Here is a 17,082-nt window from a genome sequence, read left to right on the forward strand (position 1 = left end):
TAGCCTTATTGGAACTGTTATATCAGGATGTATATTTTTCATTATTTTCTGCTTAGTCCTCAGATGCACGAGAAAAACCTTCTGAGAACTGGCTAAGAGAGAAACTGCCCAGACCGCTTACCTCTTCTTACAAAAACAAAAAGGGGGAAATGCTGCAGGAGATCATAGCAGCATTCTTGCTAGACTTTAAGCCTAGGAAAAATAAATTCCGAATGGGTGGCTGGGAGATATGTGATCTGCTGACTCTTATAATTATTATAGCAGATTGTTTGTGCTTTGGGATTCAAGGCCGGAGGGGTGTATGTTATTGAGCATGAAGGCAAGGGGCTTGGGAACGCTGAGCCCTTGCAGGAACCGAACGCCGCCAGCATACCTTGCTGATTGTTTTTAAGATACTCCCCAAGGGACTGACCTGGGATAGGGCTGGTGTGCTTCAGAGGGATGAAGGATAGGACCTTTGGGCTTTGGCTTGAGTGTCCCTGCAGGCATGAGTTCCTGGTATTGTACATGCTTGTGATTCTTTACCCACAAATAAATACGTGGCCATCAGAGGGACCTCACCTCAGTTATTGAGGCTGATGGTCCCCTGTCCCATTGAATATGTAGATTGTGTTCTGTCTATTAATTCTGTCCACTCCTTCGGCTCGATGCCTAGCTGGTTTTGGCAGCAAACAAATATAAAGCATTTGTCATTGTGAACATATAGGTGTTTTTCCTTCAATAGTCCACTATCTGCAGTATTTTTTCAATTTGTCTTGTGGCGAAAAGGTTTAAATTAGTGTGTAATTTTGTAATCAGACCAACAGGGATCAGTTTAAATTGTAAAAGGTAACATTATAACCAATCCATTGCGTCTAAATTCATTTCATGGAAGTTATTGTTTTTTATTATACCTGTTTTTCCCATGGAATGGAATCCTGGGAACAAGAAAAGGAAAAGGAGATTATTACTCTAATCTGAAAACTCAACTGTGAATTCAGTGATTGCCATGAACTGTCTTACAAAGCAAAATTTCTGGGCAATTTAGAATCTGATTTGAGAAGTCTATGTTGAATATTCTTTTACTGATTTGTATTATTATTAGCTTTTCTGTTAGCTATCAGCATTTGTCTTCTTTCCCTTCATAGTCATCAGAGTATTGTAAGAGCTCGATTTCATATAATGGGTCATTCTGTTATAGAACTGCACTTAGTGTGATCATGATTGACCAGGAGTAATTGCAATTGCTTGGTTTCTGGCCATTGTTATGTTCATAGTCTCAATACGTGTCACTACCAGTATTAAATTCTCCTTTGAGTTTTGCTTTTAGACCCCTCCTTTCTTTTTGGTGAGGAAGATTGGCCCTGAGCTAACTTCTGTTCCCAATCTTCCTCTTTTTGCTTGAGGAAGATTGCTGCTGAGCTAACATCTGTGCCAATCCTCCTCTACTTTGTATGTGGGATGCTGTGCAGCATGGCTTAATGAGTGGTGTGTAGGTCTGCACCCAGGATCCAAACCTGAGAATCCCGGGCTACCGAAGTGGAGTGCGCGAACTTAACCACTATGCTGCTGGGCTGGCCCCTAGACCTCCTTTGTTTTCTTCATTGAGGTTTTTTGTTGTTGTTGTTATTGAGGAAGATTAACCCTGAGCTAACATCCGCCTCCAATCCTCCTCTTTTTTGTTAAGGAAGGCTGGCCCTGAGCTAACATCCGTGCCCATCTTCCTCTGCTTTGTGTGTGGGACGCCTGCCACAGCATGGCTTGACAAGCAGTGTGTTGGTCTGCTCCTGGGATCCGAACCAGTGAATCCCGGGCCAGTGAAGCAGAACGTGCACACTTAACCACTGCACCACTGCACCAGCCCCCCTAGACCCCTTTTTTATCTTCCTGCCCCGCAGACCTAGTGGTGTTCCCAGTGTCTGGCCTGTATGTTTCAACACAGGATGCTTCTGGTGCACACTAACTTGAGGATGTTTATGACTATAAGGGATACCAGTGTTGTCTTACTGGGTTTTTTTTTGTCAGCCGCTAACAGTATTGACTTGGATCCAGAGCAGGGCTGGAAAAGTGAGACTAGGATGGGAAGTGGAAGGAGGAAATGCAATGGGCAAGAGTTGGAAGTGGCCCAGAATGAAAGAATGAAGATTGTTCTGAGGAAGAAAAGTTCACTCATTCACTCATAAATGCTTGCTGAGACATTTATGAGCACCTCCTAAGTTTTTAATACAGCATACTCCTCAAGGAGCTCAGCATTTAGTAGAAAGACAACCATGTAAACCAGTAGTTATTTAGTTCCTACTGTATACTACCCTGTGCAGAGTATTTTTTACATCCATTGTTTTATTTGAGTCCCTCAAAAACCATCTGGGATGGGTTACCGCTATTTTACATATAATGAAACTGGGGCTCAAAAAATGATTATGACTTGCTGGAAGTCTTACCCAGTGAGTGACAGAGGGTGTGTCAGGAAAATAAAGACTCATGACTAATTGGTCTTGGGGTGTAGGTGGGGCAAAATACTGCAGTCCTGCAGGCAGCTGAAAAGGTGATGTGGTGCTTAGAGAGAAGTCAGGGCTAAAGGCACAGTTTGAGAGTCATTCCTAGAAAGGTGGTAGATGAAGCTGACGGAGAGGGAAAAATCTCTATGAGAGAGAATATAAGTAAAGTGGAACGATCAGAGAATCCTGTCACCTTGGGAATGGTTAGCAAATGGAAATCATTTTATAAAACTCCAATCTTACTATAACCAAAAGAATAATTTCTAATTTTTTTTGTTTGTTTTAATGTTTGTTTTAGCTTTTCAAAATGTCCAACAAAGAATCTTGTGGAAAAAAAGACAAGTCTCAGAGAAAAGGCACCACCTCATCACCCAACTTTGATGAAGAAGTAAGAATTTTGATTTACTGACCCAAAGATACCCTTTTTTACAGTTTATTTTTGTGTAATGAAAAAATACACCTCAGTCTTAAAATGAGATATGTAAACATTTTGTTCTGCCCTTCTGACCAAGGAGAAGTCATCTGTTTTTCCCATTCTTTCTTTGCATTATTTTATTTATTCCTCACAACTCTGTGAGGTAGGTACTGTTAATAACCCATTTGCATGAATGAACAAACTGAGGCTTAGAGAGATAAGTAATTTGCCTCGGCATTCCTGACTTCAATTCTATGCCCCAAATCCTCATTTTCATAGAAATAACTCACCAGGAGACCATTTTGCACATCTTCTCCCTTCTCCATTCTCTCCGCCTTGGATAGGATTATGTGCTAATCAGTCAGAACTGGCTGCCCTGTGTGGGGGAGGCTAAGAGTAGGGAAGGTGTGCTCACATGTTCCTTTCTCTGCTACTGTCAGCACTCTGCCTTAGAAGTGTTTTGGTAGATGAAATTTAGAATGTCTAAGTAATTGAGCTGGGTGTTGTCTCCAGGAAGCAAGACTGAAATGTGATTGATGTAACCAAAGCAAGCAAACCAAAAACCCTGCCATCAGTTTTTTATTATAAACTCTCTGAATAGTCTGCATAGTGCATCATCAGAATTAGACGATGTTTATGCTGTAATGCCATCTAAGATGGGAGAGTAAAATCCGGCAAAGGTGAATATTCGCTATGTAAGTGATTTCTCTGGTAGTTCATAGGCTTTTTCATCACCTGGATGCAGTATCCCAAAGATCATTAAACTTTTTGGTGTTTTTCCCTTGCTTACTAACTTCCTGATTACTAATTTGGCCTCCTAGGTACAGAAATAATTGGAAAAGGGCCCCTGGAACGTGGCCAGACAGTCCTCTGGTGTCCTTGATTTATCTATCCCCTATGTGACACTGATAATTGGCATTTTCTTTGTAGTTCTCCTCCTATTCTCTCTTCACCTACTTGAATCAGATTCCCTCTTGCCGTTGCTCCTCCAAATTTGCTTTCCTCACGGCCAGCGGTGGTTTCCACGTTGCTAAATCCCTTGGTCAGTTTTCATACTCCGTCTGTCTTGACCCATCAGCAGTATTTGACATGGCTGATTCACCTTCTCCTTGAAACACTTTCTTTCCTTAGCTTTTTGAGACACCATACTCTCCTTATTTTCCTCCTCGTTGGTGACTTCTTCGAAGTGGTCTTTGCTGGTTCCTCCTCATCTTCTTTTTTTTTCTTAGAAAAGCAGAGGGCAGATCTTTGTGGGAAAGAACAGCCCCGTGGCTGGTGGCTGGGGTGAAGCACCCAGCAAACAGAAGGAGAGAGGAGGGGGCTAGAGAGGAGAGGGGGAGGGGAGGTAGAGAAGGGGGAGGGGAATGAGGGAAGGGAACCTGGGAGTTGCTGAACTGAGACCAGTGGAGCTAGGAGAAGTCCTTCCTGAAGGCCGCAGCCCCATGTGGGGACTGACAAGAGGGCAAAGGGCTGTGTATTGGTGGGAGTGTCATTTAACTTGCTGCTCCCCTCTCCTCCCAGCAGCCCTCCAGGCTCCCATATTTTTTTTCTGCTTTTCTTGTTTTTTTTTTTTAGGAAAATTAGCCCTGAGCTAATATCCACTGCCAATCCTCCTCTTTTTGCTGAGGAAGACTGGCCCTGAGCTAACATCCGTGTCCATCTTTCTCCACTTTATATGTGGGATGCCTGCCACAGTTTTCCCAGTTTAGTAAATTGCAGTTTTGTTCTTTCAGTTGCTTGGGCCAAAACCCTTGTCCTCATGCTGTCCTTGCATCAAGTCTATCAGCAAATTCCATCAGCTTTCTCTTAATAATATATTCAGAGTCTGATTGCCTCCTCTACTGCTATCACTGTGATCTAGGCCATCGCTTGCTCTTCTAGATTATTCCAGTAGTGTCTAAATTGATCTCCCTGCTTCTGCCTTTGCCTCCTCTGTTCACTTCTCAACACAGCAGCTGGAGTGATCCTATTAAAGTGTAAGTCAGTTTATGTCACCCCCCTGTTCAGTACTTTCTAGAGGTTTTCCACGTCATCCAGGGTAAAAGCTAAGTTCTTTGCAGGGGCTAACAAAGCGACTTGCTCTCTCCATCTCATCTCCCTCTCATTCTCTCCTTGCTTTCTCCACTCCATGGCTTCCTTGCTGTTCCAAAAGCCAGGCACATTCCTGCCTCAGGGCCTTTGCCCTTGCTCTTATCCCCCATTCTCCTGTGAACTTATCAGTGGGGCCTTTTCTGACTGTGTTTAAAGTTGCAACTGCCTCCGCCTCCACCTCCCAGCCCTTCCTGACCCTTTCTCTGCTTTATTTTTTTCCATAGCATCATCTGACACACTAAGTATATTACTTGTTTATTTGTAAATTCCTGCCCTAGATTTTAACCTCCATGAGGGCAGGGACTTTTATTGTTTTTTCATTAATCTGTCCCCACCATCTAGAATGTCTTTGGTACATGCTTGGTAGTCCGAATATGTTTGTCCTGGCTCTCTTGAATTCAGGATCCATTGAAAAAGAAGTAGATACGTGGTTTTGCTTTGTAGAAGGCTGAATCCCACCATGGCAGTGCCACTCCCAGTGCCCTTATCTGAGCTGTCTACTGGCCTCTGCTGTAGCACCTGGATCCCGTCTCATCTCTGATTCAAGAGTACCTGTATCTTCCGATTTCTAGTTGAGATTCCCTTCTGGTTGAGTTTCTCTTCCTCTTACCAAATTTTGTGTGCTTTGAAACATTCTTCCCCTCTGAAGTTTCTTATTAAGTAGAAGGAATGTTGATTTATAATGACAGTGATGAAATGATGCTGTCTTACACTGTGCTTTATCTTGTGCTTTTCTTTCCTTTTTTCCAAATGGCTTTCTCAGGATAAGAAAGAGAAAAAAAACTCAGCGAGTTCTGCTGGTTCAGCTTGCTCTGTAAGATCTGTTTCATCAGAGAAGAGAAAACTGGTGAGTAGTTTAGATACTGTAACTCTCAAAATTATTCATATTAAAGTTTAATATACAGTTGGAAGGCTTATGATACTATAAATTGTGACACTACTTTTATATTAACTTTTTCTTTATATCTTATTGTAGCCAATAGAAGGAAAACTAGTGTTTGGTTTTTTCTTCCTTCTCCTCAGCACAAAGCATTTATCAAGTTCTTTATTTCATTGTACTGATAGACCCCATCATGTGGGATTAGACGACGTGGATATAAATTTAGGCAGTTTTTAAGTCTTTTCTCACATCTGGTTATATTTCTCTTTACAATTTCCGTTTGAGGTAGCCAAGGCGGATATAGTGTTTGCATTTTCAGATTCAGAAATTGAGATTCAGAAGGTTGTGACTTGTCCAAGGACACGAAATTGTTTACAGCAACAGAGCCAAGTCCAGAGTTCTTTCCACTGTCATTCAAATAATTAGAAACAGTGGCAGCAGACTGAACACGTGAAGCTAGTGCGTGGGTGGCTGGTGAAGTACTTCCACGTTCAAGTTGAAGTTAGGTGTGTATTGGGATAGCCACATAGTTGTTGTGGGTAATAAGAGAGAGTAGTTGTGAAAGTTCTATGAATACAGAATTATGTTTTTAAGAATTTGTTTGTTTTTATATAATGAAACTGCTGTTTCAATTTATTGGTGGTATATTAACCGCCTTAAAACACTGATTTCATCATATTTCTCCTCTGTTGAGAAATCTTCAGTCACTTTTTAGTTTGTCCTTCAGTGCCCTCTTATATTTGGTCATACCTTAACTCTACAGTTTTCTTTTTTCTTCTTCCTCAAAGCAGTCCTTCTGCTTCTAGCTAGACTGGTTTATTTTCTTTCTGCTGAATTTATGCCAGTCATCTCCAGCTTCTTAGAATTCTTAAACATTCTTAGCTGAGAATGCCTTTTTATTTTATCCATTAGTCTTTATTCCATTTATATTCAATCTTTAGCATATATTTTGCTCACCATTTTTCCTCGGTATATTCCAAATTTGCGTGATGGATGTTTTGAACTCTACAACTTATTATCTATTCTTCTGCTTTGACCCGTAGTTATGTCCTTACATTATTTGTACGCATCCTTCTACTGCTCTCTACTTTATTCTTTTACTTTGCTCTGAGCTCTTTTGGACAGAGACTATATCCTGTTTCTCTCTTATTTTTCTTATGCCTAGCCCGGTATTCCCAGAGTACATAGAGAGACGGGGTGAGAGAGTAGATAGAGTAGACAGATCTGGTTTCACATCGTGGCTCTGCTATTGACTTGCTCTGTGACGTGAGGAAGATACTTTGCTCTGATTAAGCCTTGGGTACTTTATCTGTAAAATGGGGATGATAATATTTGTCTCACAAGATTATTGGGAGGATTAAGGAAGTTACTGTGTCAGCCTATTCACTAACATATAGATATGGAAAAAAAATATTATCTCCCAATCTCCTCCCCTGTAACTACAATACCAGTGTATAATTTATATTTCCTAAATGGTACATTTTTTCTTTTAGAAATCAGATCATACAGACATTTTGTATTGTAATGTAAAAAGAAGACAAGAACTGAACAGGTAAATTTCCCATTTTTCTTGATATCTTTTTACTTTTTTGGCATAGAATTGTGAGACTAAATGTTTAGATTCACAAAATCCTTTATTTACTTTGATTAGTACTGTTTCACATGCAGATATTTCTGGGTCTATTACAGATTATGATTATTGAATTTTCTTAATATTAGTATAAATTCAAGGAAGAGTTGGCTGAAATAAAAAGTCTATCAGAATTCTATACTGTGTAAATGATACTTAGAAAAAAATGTAAATTTTCTTTCAAGGTGATTTGATTTTGACACATTTTTAGAAGATACATAACTTCTGTCGATGAAAATAATCCATAACCAATCTATAAATGAAAATTTGGGAGATTTTATTCTGAGCTAAAATCTGAGAACCATGGCCCGGGGCCTTTCTTCCTGAGGGAAGAAAGGGCACCAAAGAAGTGAGGTACACAGAGTGGTTATATACCCCCAAAGAGGATGCTTTACATATGATTCAAATGTCCCTCCCACAGTAGTCACAAGATTGCCCTGTCGGCACAGCGCTTGATGGACACAGCAGGTAGTGGGTCTGCTGTCTCGGAGGGTGTAGCAGGAGGCAAGTCTATTGTCTTGAGCTGGGTGGTCACAGGTGAGCACAGCAATCAGTTTCTAGCCTAAGGAGAGATGCTTAATCCTTAAGGGAATGCCAACGTTGAGAGGGGGAGGAAAGTTGCACCTTTATCTCAAGGGCCTTTGCTCTTGCCATAGGGAATATCTAAAGCAGATATACAACGCATGCTCAACGGCCACGGTCAGGCCCTTTTGGAAAGACAAGGTCAGGCCGAATTAGGTTTACACCAAATGGCTTCCTCATATTCTCCAATAAATCCTATTGCTTGCCATTTTTATTTGTCACTTCATTACATATAGTTATGGAAAAATTCATGAGGCTGATTTAGAAATTTTGGATAAATTATTTTTACATATCACCCCTGAAGAGACTATATAGCTTATTGAATTGAAATGGCTTTAAAACCATGCGAATTAAACTGAGTGTGGCTACAACTAAAGAACTTGGGGGATAGGAGAATAATGGAGATTATTAATCTTTAACTTCTGCATTCTTTGGATAAAAATTTCAGAGAATTTTGTGGTAAAGGAATTTCTTGCCACTAATGGGGGTAAATAGAAAAAGTATAATGTGTGATCAAAGTTGATAATATCAAGGTTTCTCTGAAAATAGGGAGTTATGGGAAAACAAGTAAAATGGCATTAAGTATAGAAATAAACGTTCTGCTTTCCAGACAAGCTCAGTTATGTTTGCTAAAAACAACAAATCCAGCTTGTCTCTGACTCTTCTTCAGCTTTTCTTTTGGATCATCTCCTCCTAGTTTTTGTGATACTTTGCTTCTGTGTTGTTATCTATGGAAGTATGTTCTGTCACAAATATCGTGTTATGCTATCACTTTCTGAATTTTTTGAACTGGATTTTTAATGCCTTTTGTACTAGTATCCTTTTTTTCTTTTCTTTTGAGTTCTAAAACACTGTTTGATTTGCTTAAGGGCACATTTTCTAGCCCTTGATTTTATATCCATGTATAAGAGAGTAGACAGACTTCTGATCTGTATATTACCCCCTTAGACTTGTTCACATAATCTTGGGAGGAGGAAGAAATAATGTTGTTGAATTATTTTGGGATTAGCATTTAAATTATTCTAAGGATTCATGAATTTACTCAAAAACCGCTATTGGGCTTCAGCCTTTGCAATGCTGAATAGTTGAATGCCTACTTCAACAACATTTCTGCATCCCGGAACCCACATGTGATCAGTGACCATGCCATTGTGTGGGTTATCATCATATCTAATCAGGGTAACAATGTCAATAATATGAGCAAGGCATGGCATTTGGATTCATTGTTAATATCTGAATATTCACTTGCAAATATTGGCAAGCACTCTAGGTGTAACTTGTAGTGAAATGTTCTTTTGTCAAAGACAAACTGGGGCTGGCCTGGTGGCGCAGCAGTTAAGTGCACACGTTCCACTTTGGCAGCCTGGGGTTTGCTGGTTTGGATCCTGGGTGTGGCCATGGCACCACTTAACAAGCCATGCTGTGGCAGGTGTCCCACATATAAAGTAGAGGAAGATGAGCATGGATGTTAGCTCAGGGCCAGTCTTCCTCCCCAAAAAGAGGAGGATTGGCAGCAGATGTTAGCTCAGGGCTAATCTTCCTCAAAAATAAATAAATAAGTAAATAAACAAAGACAAACTATTTGGCATACAAGATATTTTAGAACTTCCTTGTCATGTACTTAAACAATATGTTATAGGAGCTATTACATATTTAAAAGGTTACTTGGATGAAAGAAAGCTGTAATACTGTGCTTTTGCAGGCATTAATATCAACAGTGCAGGGCGCTGGTCTGGGGCATAGTGGTTAAGTTCGCACACTCCGCTTTGGGGGCCCACAGTTCGCAGGTTTGGATCGCCAGTGTGAACCGAGCACTGCTTGTCAAGCCATGCTGTGGCAGCATCCCACATAAAATAGAGGAAGATTAGCACAGATGTTAGCTCAGTGACAATCCTCCTCAAGCAAAGAGGAAGATTGGCAACAGATGTTAGCTCAGGGCCAATCTTCCTCACCAAAAAAACACCCCACAAAAAAAACGAGTGCAGGATTTCTAGCAATCATTGCCTGCAGAGAAAGTGGTTTGTTTGCTGTTATTTACTTGTTGGAGAAGTAAGCAAACTAATTTGTCTTAAGGTTACAAGTATTTATTTATAGTATATGGCATCTTCTGTAAAAATCTCCATATTCAACTACGGGGAAGGCCTCGAAATTGGTGTGCAAACAGCGAAACCTGAGCTGCAGATAGAAAATCAGAGAGAATTTTGTCATTCTGAAAGCCAGTTACATTGTACCATTACCACAATTCCAGATCTCTGGTTTAAGTACATACAGATGTATTAGCAATAAAATGTAAAAATGGCAACAGCTTTAAGTCTGTTTTTGAAAAGACTCAGAAAGCCTTTCTAGAAGCAGCACACTTTCAGTTTGTGGGATTTTGTCGATAAAATTGCATCGTCACCATTGACCAAGTCTTTAATTCCAGGAGTTGAAAAGGAGATAAGTTTTGCCTCAGTTACTATTAGAGAGATGACAGTATTGCTATCAGCAGTACCCATTACTGGCAGAATTAGCTAAAAAGTACTTTATTCTTCAATTGACCTAAATTGAGATTAAGTATGTAATTTAGTATCCTAAATGTGCATTATCATGACCAACGGAGCAATCTAGGAGCTGATAATGTTGAGAAGTTATTGTTCGTGCAGCATGTTACATTTTAAAATGGTTACTAAATTTTAAAATAAGCTAATTATAATTAGATTTTGACAAAATTTCACATTTATTCTTTTGGCGTAAGAGTTCAATCCAGGATGATGCTATTCAGCTTCAGCTGAATATTGATTTTACACTAAGTCATTGATAAAAAAGTATTTGCTGCATGTCTAACTTTTATGTCTAAAAAGATCTCAGAACTTTAGTATTTTGGGTTGCAAATATAAATTACTGGATTGTGTTTCATTTTGACTACAAAGTAATATCTACTTTAAAAAGGAAAACATTATTATTACCTCTAGCTATTGCTGTTTCTGATAGTTTAGCACATTTCTTTCTGGTCTTTTTACTATGCTTATTTAAATTGTTGAGATCACATTATGTATACAGATTTGTGCCCTGCTTGTTTTTTGCTTAATGTTATATCAATATTTTTTGTTGTGTTATTGAAATCTTTTTATAAACGTCATTTGAAATGACTATGGTATTCTGTCATATTTGATAGAATGATATGTTTCTTAGTCATTTCCAAAATTTTAGCATTTACTTTGTGCCTGATTTTTTGCTGTTATAAGTAATCCTGAATTGAATATCTTTTTATTTTTTAGTCCATTTCAGATTTTTTTCACCTTGATATAGATTTCTAAAATGGTAATTACTGAGAAGTGAAAGAATATGAACATTTTTAGAATTCTTAATTATACTGTCAAATTATTTTGTGGAACTGTTGTATCATTTTGCATTTCCACCAGGAACATATGAGAGAGTCCATTTTATAACTTCTTGCCAATATTTAATGTTACTTTAAAATCTTTGCTAATTTGATAGAAGAAAATGGTATGTTGTAATTAGCATGTCTGTGATTACTAGAGAAGTCAGACTTTTTTCCCCAAATGTTTATTAGCTGTTCTCTTTTTCTTTTTCATTAATTTTCTGTTGATGTCCTATTCTAGAGTCTTAGTAGTTTTTGATGAGATTTTTATTAACTAAGACTAATAATCTGTCACATTTATAACAAATACCAATTCCCAGTCCTTTTAATTTTAATTTATGCTGTCTGGTATTATATAAAGCTGTAAATTTGGACTTTTTCCAAATAGTAAATTGATTATTGCAACACCCATTTGTTGAGTAATCCTTTCCACTTCTTCGTCTTTTTTTTTTTGGTGAGGAGGATTGGCCCTGGGCTAACATCTGTTGCTAGTCCTCCTCTTTTTGCTTGAGGAAATTTGTCGCTGAGCTAACAACTGTGCCAGTCTTCCTATATTTCATGTGGGATGCCGCCACAGCTTGGCTTGCCGAGCAGTGCTGGGTCTGCGCCTGGAATCTGAACCCCTGAACCCCAGGCCACTAAAGCAAGGTGTGTGAACTTAACCACTACACCACCCAGCTGGCCCCTCTACTTCATTCTTAATGTAGCCATTTCTTACTTTTTATGAAGTTTGTGTCAGTCCAGTTATGTTATTTCCTAACTAAAATGATACAGTACAACATTATGTATAATCTTGTGTAATCATAATGTAACATAGGTTTCTGTGCTGCTTTACAGACTGAATGTAGAAACTGACACTGCCCGAAAGAGACCAAAAATCAGCTTTTCATCCCGAGGACCCGTTAAACTCCAAGAAGCATCATATTCAAATAATAATCAAATGATTTCACAGAGTTTTTCTTCAAGTGGAGCTAAAAAGGATATCAATAAATGTGTAGATTTTAAAGTGAAAGGTAGTAAATTGACAAATGTTAGGAGTAAGCTTGACCATGGAAATAAAAACTTTAGCAGTCCTGAGATTGCCAAAGATGTGAAACCTAAAGCTGAAGGTGAGGCAAATGAAAAAAAATGGGCTCATTTACTTGCTCAGAGGGGGAAGATGAAAGAACACGAGAAAGAAAAGTACAATAAATTTGGAGACAGTTCTGAAAAATGTGTTTTGGAGAAATGGAAGAGAATCCAATTTTCTCAGGATTACAGTTCCAACAAGATAATTAAGGAACCCCTCAAATCTAGAAGAAGGAAGATCAGTTTCAAAATCCCAGCAAAATCCTGTGATACTCTCCAGAAGCTTGTAGGAGGAAGTGTCTTCAGTGTAGATTCTACCAAATCGAAGACTAAGCCAGAGAACAAAGAATGCCTGGAAGGCTGCTGGGTGTCGTTTAATTTGACTAGGCACCCAAGAGAACGTTTATTTTCAGATTCCATGTGTAAGCAGACTGTTCATGAGTCAAAAGGAAAATATCATCGTGAGCATCATGAAAGTAATGATTCAAGTTCTAGTGCAAACCTAACCCAGGTAAAGTAGTACAAAATGAAGAATATAGGTTTTAGCGAAGAGTTTTAATATGCTCAGATTTGAGTTGTTCCTTTCACTGATTGTGATCGTAGTGGGCTGATTCAAATTTAGTTAGGAAGATTTGTATTGGTTCCTTTATTTTGCCCTTTTAACTCCAGCTTCCTTAGGAAGATATCCTGGTAAGCATGAAGGATCAGTAATAGAAGGGAATGTGTAAAAATGTAGAAAGACGCAGTTAGAGATAGTCCTTTCAGAAAAGCACTGCTCCAGTGTCTTAGGCTCTTCTATAACCCCAGGTACTATAGAACACCCAGGGCTTAATATCCTGAATAGTTTTAACAAATTATTTTTGGAGTGCCCCTGTGTGCCAGGCACTGCAGTCACAGTCTTTGTTTTCAGAGACTTATTCCTGTGAGGAGACACGCAAGCTGTCACCCTAAGTCTGATAAGTACTTATCACTTAATATGGGATTACAGCGGAGGATTAACATGGCCTTGGTACACTGTGGAGGGATTAGTTAAGAAAGGTTTACTGGAGCGGGTAACGTTTAAACTGAGAACTAAAGAATGCGTAGGAGTTATTCAGGCGAAGGTGAGGTGGGTGGAATGGGAGAAGGAGGGATGTTCTAGGCAAAGGGAACTACAGTCCTGTGTTAATGAACCCTTAACGAAGGGATGTGTTCTGAGAAATGTGTGGTTAGGTGATTTTGTCATTGTGCGAACATCATAGAGTGTACTGAAGGGAAACAAAATTTACCACCCCAAAATGTGTCTCTTTAATATGGAGATTACTTTAGGTTGATTATTTTTAAGAAACAAAAGATTCAGGAAGTCTTTCACGTTACCTTCCCCTTAACTGCCTAAAAGAATGTAAAAAACCTGTCTCAGGAAGTGAGCTATCACCTTAGCACAACATGAACTAGGTGGTAGACAGGGAGGAACCTAGACAAGCCTGTTTGTTGGGCTCCCCTTTGTGTCCATCTGTTTCTGTATGGCCAAACACTTGTTTTCCAAATGTTTGCTCCTTTTCACCTGCTTGTAAATTATCTTCCTTCCCTTTGAAGTCCCTGACTCTGCCCACCACCAACATCTTTTGTCTTTAGCTGAGGATGTTATTTAAGGTGAGAGTTTGAGCCATTTTGGCAAGTTACTCAGTTTTCCTAGATTTCTCCCATATATATGTGTTATTAAGCATTTGTTTGTTTTTCTCATGTTAATCTGTCTCATGTCAATTTAATTCTTACCAGCCAGAAGAATCTAGAAGGATAGAGGAAAATTTCTTCCTCTCCCACCGTACTTGCACAAACCTAGATAGTATAGCCTGTACTACACAGCTAGGCTATACAGTACTAATCTGTGGGACCACGGTAGCATATGCGGTCCATTGTTGACTGCACATGACTGTACATGTACAGAGATCCAGGCTAGAAAGCTTGGCACATCTAGTTTGCTTTGAAATTATGTAATAAATTGGCTTTTGTGGACTAATTTGAGAAACTAATCTCTATAGCTTTGTTTCTATGGCAAATTATTTACCTTTAAGAAAACTTTTAGAACTTTGGTAACTTTAGAACTTGAAAACTTCAAAAATTCTGAAATTTAGAGACTGCTTGAAATAGGGGTGGTTGAGCCTACCTGCTTTTAGGAATCAAGACTATAGATAGCAGTATAAGATACTTCCTATGAAAAATGGAGGGATTATAAGGAGCGAGGCCAGAAGAGCTTGAGAGAGAGCACTTTTTGTTCAGTGAACTTAAAGGGTCCAAAGAGAGAAATAATTGAGTTTGTTCTTTTTATTGCTTTCTTAAAGGACAGCTCCAGTTTTCTCCTGTGTTATGATTAGTTCCCTAGAGTAAATGCAAGAAAGGAACTTGAAGTTGCCAGTATGTTCAGTGAACATCGTTGTATCATTGCTTTGTGTTCTTCTTGTGGTGCACACCTCAGGAATAGTATGAGAAATCCCTGCAGTGCATCTTCTGGGTTCCTTTGGTCTCTATAGTGAATTGCTACACAAACCGAAGGAGGTACATAGCATGAATATTAAGTCGTAGGGGAAGCAGTTTTTGCATGTGTAGGGCAGGAAGACATTTCCTCTACCCTCTCTTGGTTCGTTTGGCTGGAGAACTAATTAAGTTCACGTGAGACAGAATAGCAGGAGAAAATTAAACAAAGCTTTATATTTGGAGGACCGTGGCCCAGGGCCTTTCTTCCCAAAGGAAGAAAAGGTACCGAAGAAGTGGGGTGCACAGAGTGGTTATATACCCCCAAACAGGATGTTTCACGTAGGATTGAAATGTCCCTTTTACAGTAGTCGTGAGACTGCTCTGTCAGCACAGCGACTGATGGAAACAGGAGATAGGTCTGCTGTCTCGGTGAACACAGCAGGGTGGCAGGTCTGTTGTCTTGAGCTGGGTGGTCACAGGTGAGCTGGGTGTTCAAAGGTGAGTGCAGCAATCAGTTCCTAGCCTGAGGAAAGATGCTTATCCTTAAGGAAATGCCAATGTGGGGGGGAAGTTGCACCTTTGTCTTAAGGCCATTTATTCTTGCCATAGGAAATGTTTTAAAGCAGATATACAGAGTGTGCTCAATGGCCACAGTCAGGCCCTTTTGGAAAAAAGCAAAGTCAGGCTGAATTAGGTTTACACCAAATGGCTTCCTCATGTACTCCAATATATCCTATTGCTTGCCGTTTCTATTTGTCAATGTATACATGGGAGAGGCTCAGGCAAGCTGAGCAACTCGCCAAAATGGCCAAAACCACCACCCCAAACATCATATCCAGCTGAAGACAAAGGAGGATGTTGGGGGTGGGGGGAGTCAGTTACAGGAGGCTACCAGACAAGCACAACAAACAAATGCAGATTTAAGTCCTTGCCTTCCCTGTTGATTAAGAGTTTCTAGAGATAAGGTCATCCCCCCTTCTTCCTGGTAGAGAGGGAGATATCTTTACAGATGGAGCTTTCCTTTACAATGTAAATGTCTCTTATAAAGGGTAAGTAAATTCTACTTACCAGTTGCTTTCCAGCCCCAAATAATCATCATGCCAAAGAGACATCTTGGGGTGGCCAATTCCAGGCCCCCACACATGGTTACTTTCCAGTTATTGGAATTAATACTCTTTATAAACTATGCCTTTAATAGCAGTCTTGTCTGACTTAAAGTCATTGAGACACAGGAGCAGTAAGAAAATATTGTTCTTTCTTGAATATGTTATCTTTAGCATATTATTGACTGTAGCTAATCATCTTAATATTATGTTTATTGTCATTTTCCTCACAAATTCCTCAATAGATAATTATCTGCTTGAAATAATGACTGTACTTTACAAGGAAATAATTGTATTTTCTGGATTTAGTAATCCTGTGGTTTAGAAATCTTGTTATACTTTCCTGAGAGAAAATAACTTCTGTTTCTGAGGTCTTGTAGTCCTTTGATATAGACCGCTCTCAGTTTGCGCCCTTCCCTCACCATTGCAAATTAATGTTCTAGAGATTTATCATTTATAGGCCACTTTTACAAACAGTATCCCACTTAATCCTTACAAGTCTGTGAAGTACAAATCTATCAGTTTATCAAACATTAATTAAATATACTTATTAGGTATCAGGTACGTTTCTAGGTTCTAGGGACTTAAAGATAAATAAGGTGCTCTTTATCCTCAAGAAGTTCCCAGGGAGGGAGATTTGTAAACAAATACACTGTGATACAGTGAAGGAAATAGTAGAGCCCTAAGAATTGGGTTGGTGTTAGTATAAATTTTGGGATGAGTTTAGGGAGGGCTCACAAATGTGGAGATTCTTAAACTTGGTGTTGAAAGGTATATAGAGCAAGGAGTAGCAGTGTTGTCCCACCACGGTGGAGGGCCAGTGTGTGTAATGGCACAGAGTTGTGAAATTGAATGGCAAGAATGTGCGTGGGCACTAAGCTGGTCAGTATGACTGGAGTTGAGATATGTGGAGAATCCATAGGAGAAGAAGTTAGAGAGGAAGCCAGTGTATTACTTTGTATCCCATGGGAAAGATTGGTTTTCTATCTTGTATTCTGTAGATGGTACAGGGCCCCTGAAA

The 17,082-nt window shown here is 39.3% G+C and overlaps 1 protein-coding gene across 9 annotated transcripts in view; it reads left to right on the plus strand.

Annotated features, from left to right (window-relative positions):
* SWT1 (SWT1 RNA endoribonuclease homolog) overlaps nucleotides 1–17,082 on the plus strand; it is a 102,717-nt gene that overhangs the window by 6,669 nt on the left and 78,966 nt on the right. For all 9 annotated transcript variants that reach the window (XR_006891430.1, XM_046680701.1, XM_046680698.1 and 6 more), the window contains 4 exons: nucleotides 2,776–2,865; nucleotides 5,747–5,830; nucleotides 7,357–7,415; nucleotides 12,274–13,015. Coding sequence is in view for 8 of the 9 variants with exons in the window: in XM_046680701.1 (XP_046536657.1) it covers nucleotides 2,785–2,865; nucleotides 5,747–5,830; nucleotides 7,357–7,415; nucleotides 12,274–13,015 (966 nt within the window). In the remaining variant the exon portion in view is untranslated. The remainder of the gene's footprint in view (nucleotides 1–2,775; nucleotides 2,866–5,746; nucleotides 5,831–7,356; nucleotides 7,416–12,273; nucleotides 13,016–17,082) is intronic.

Source organism: Equus quagga, chromosome 13 (assembly GCF_021613505.1).
Source record: "Equus quagga isolate Etosha38 chromosome 13, UCLA_HA_Equagga_1.0, whole genome shotgun sequence".
NCBI lineage: Eukaryota > Metazoa > Chordata > Mammalia > Perissodactyla > Equidae > Equus > Equus quagga.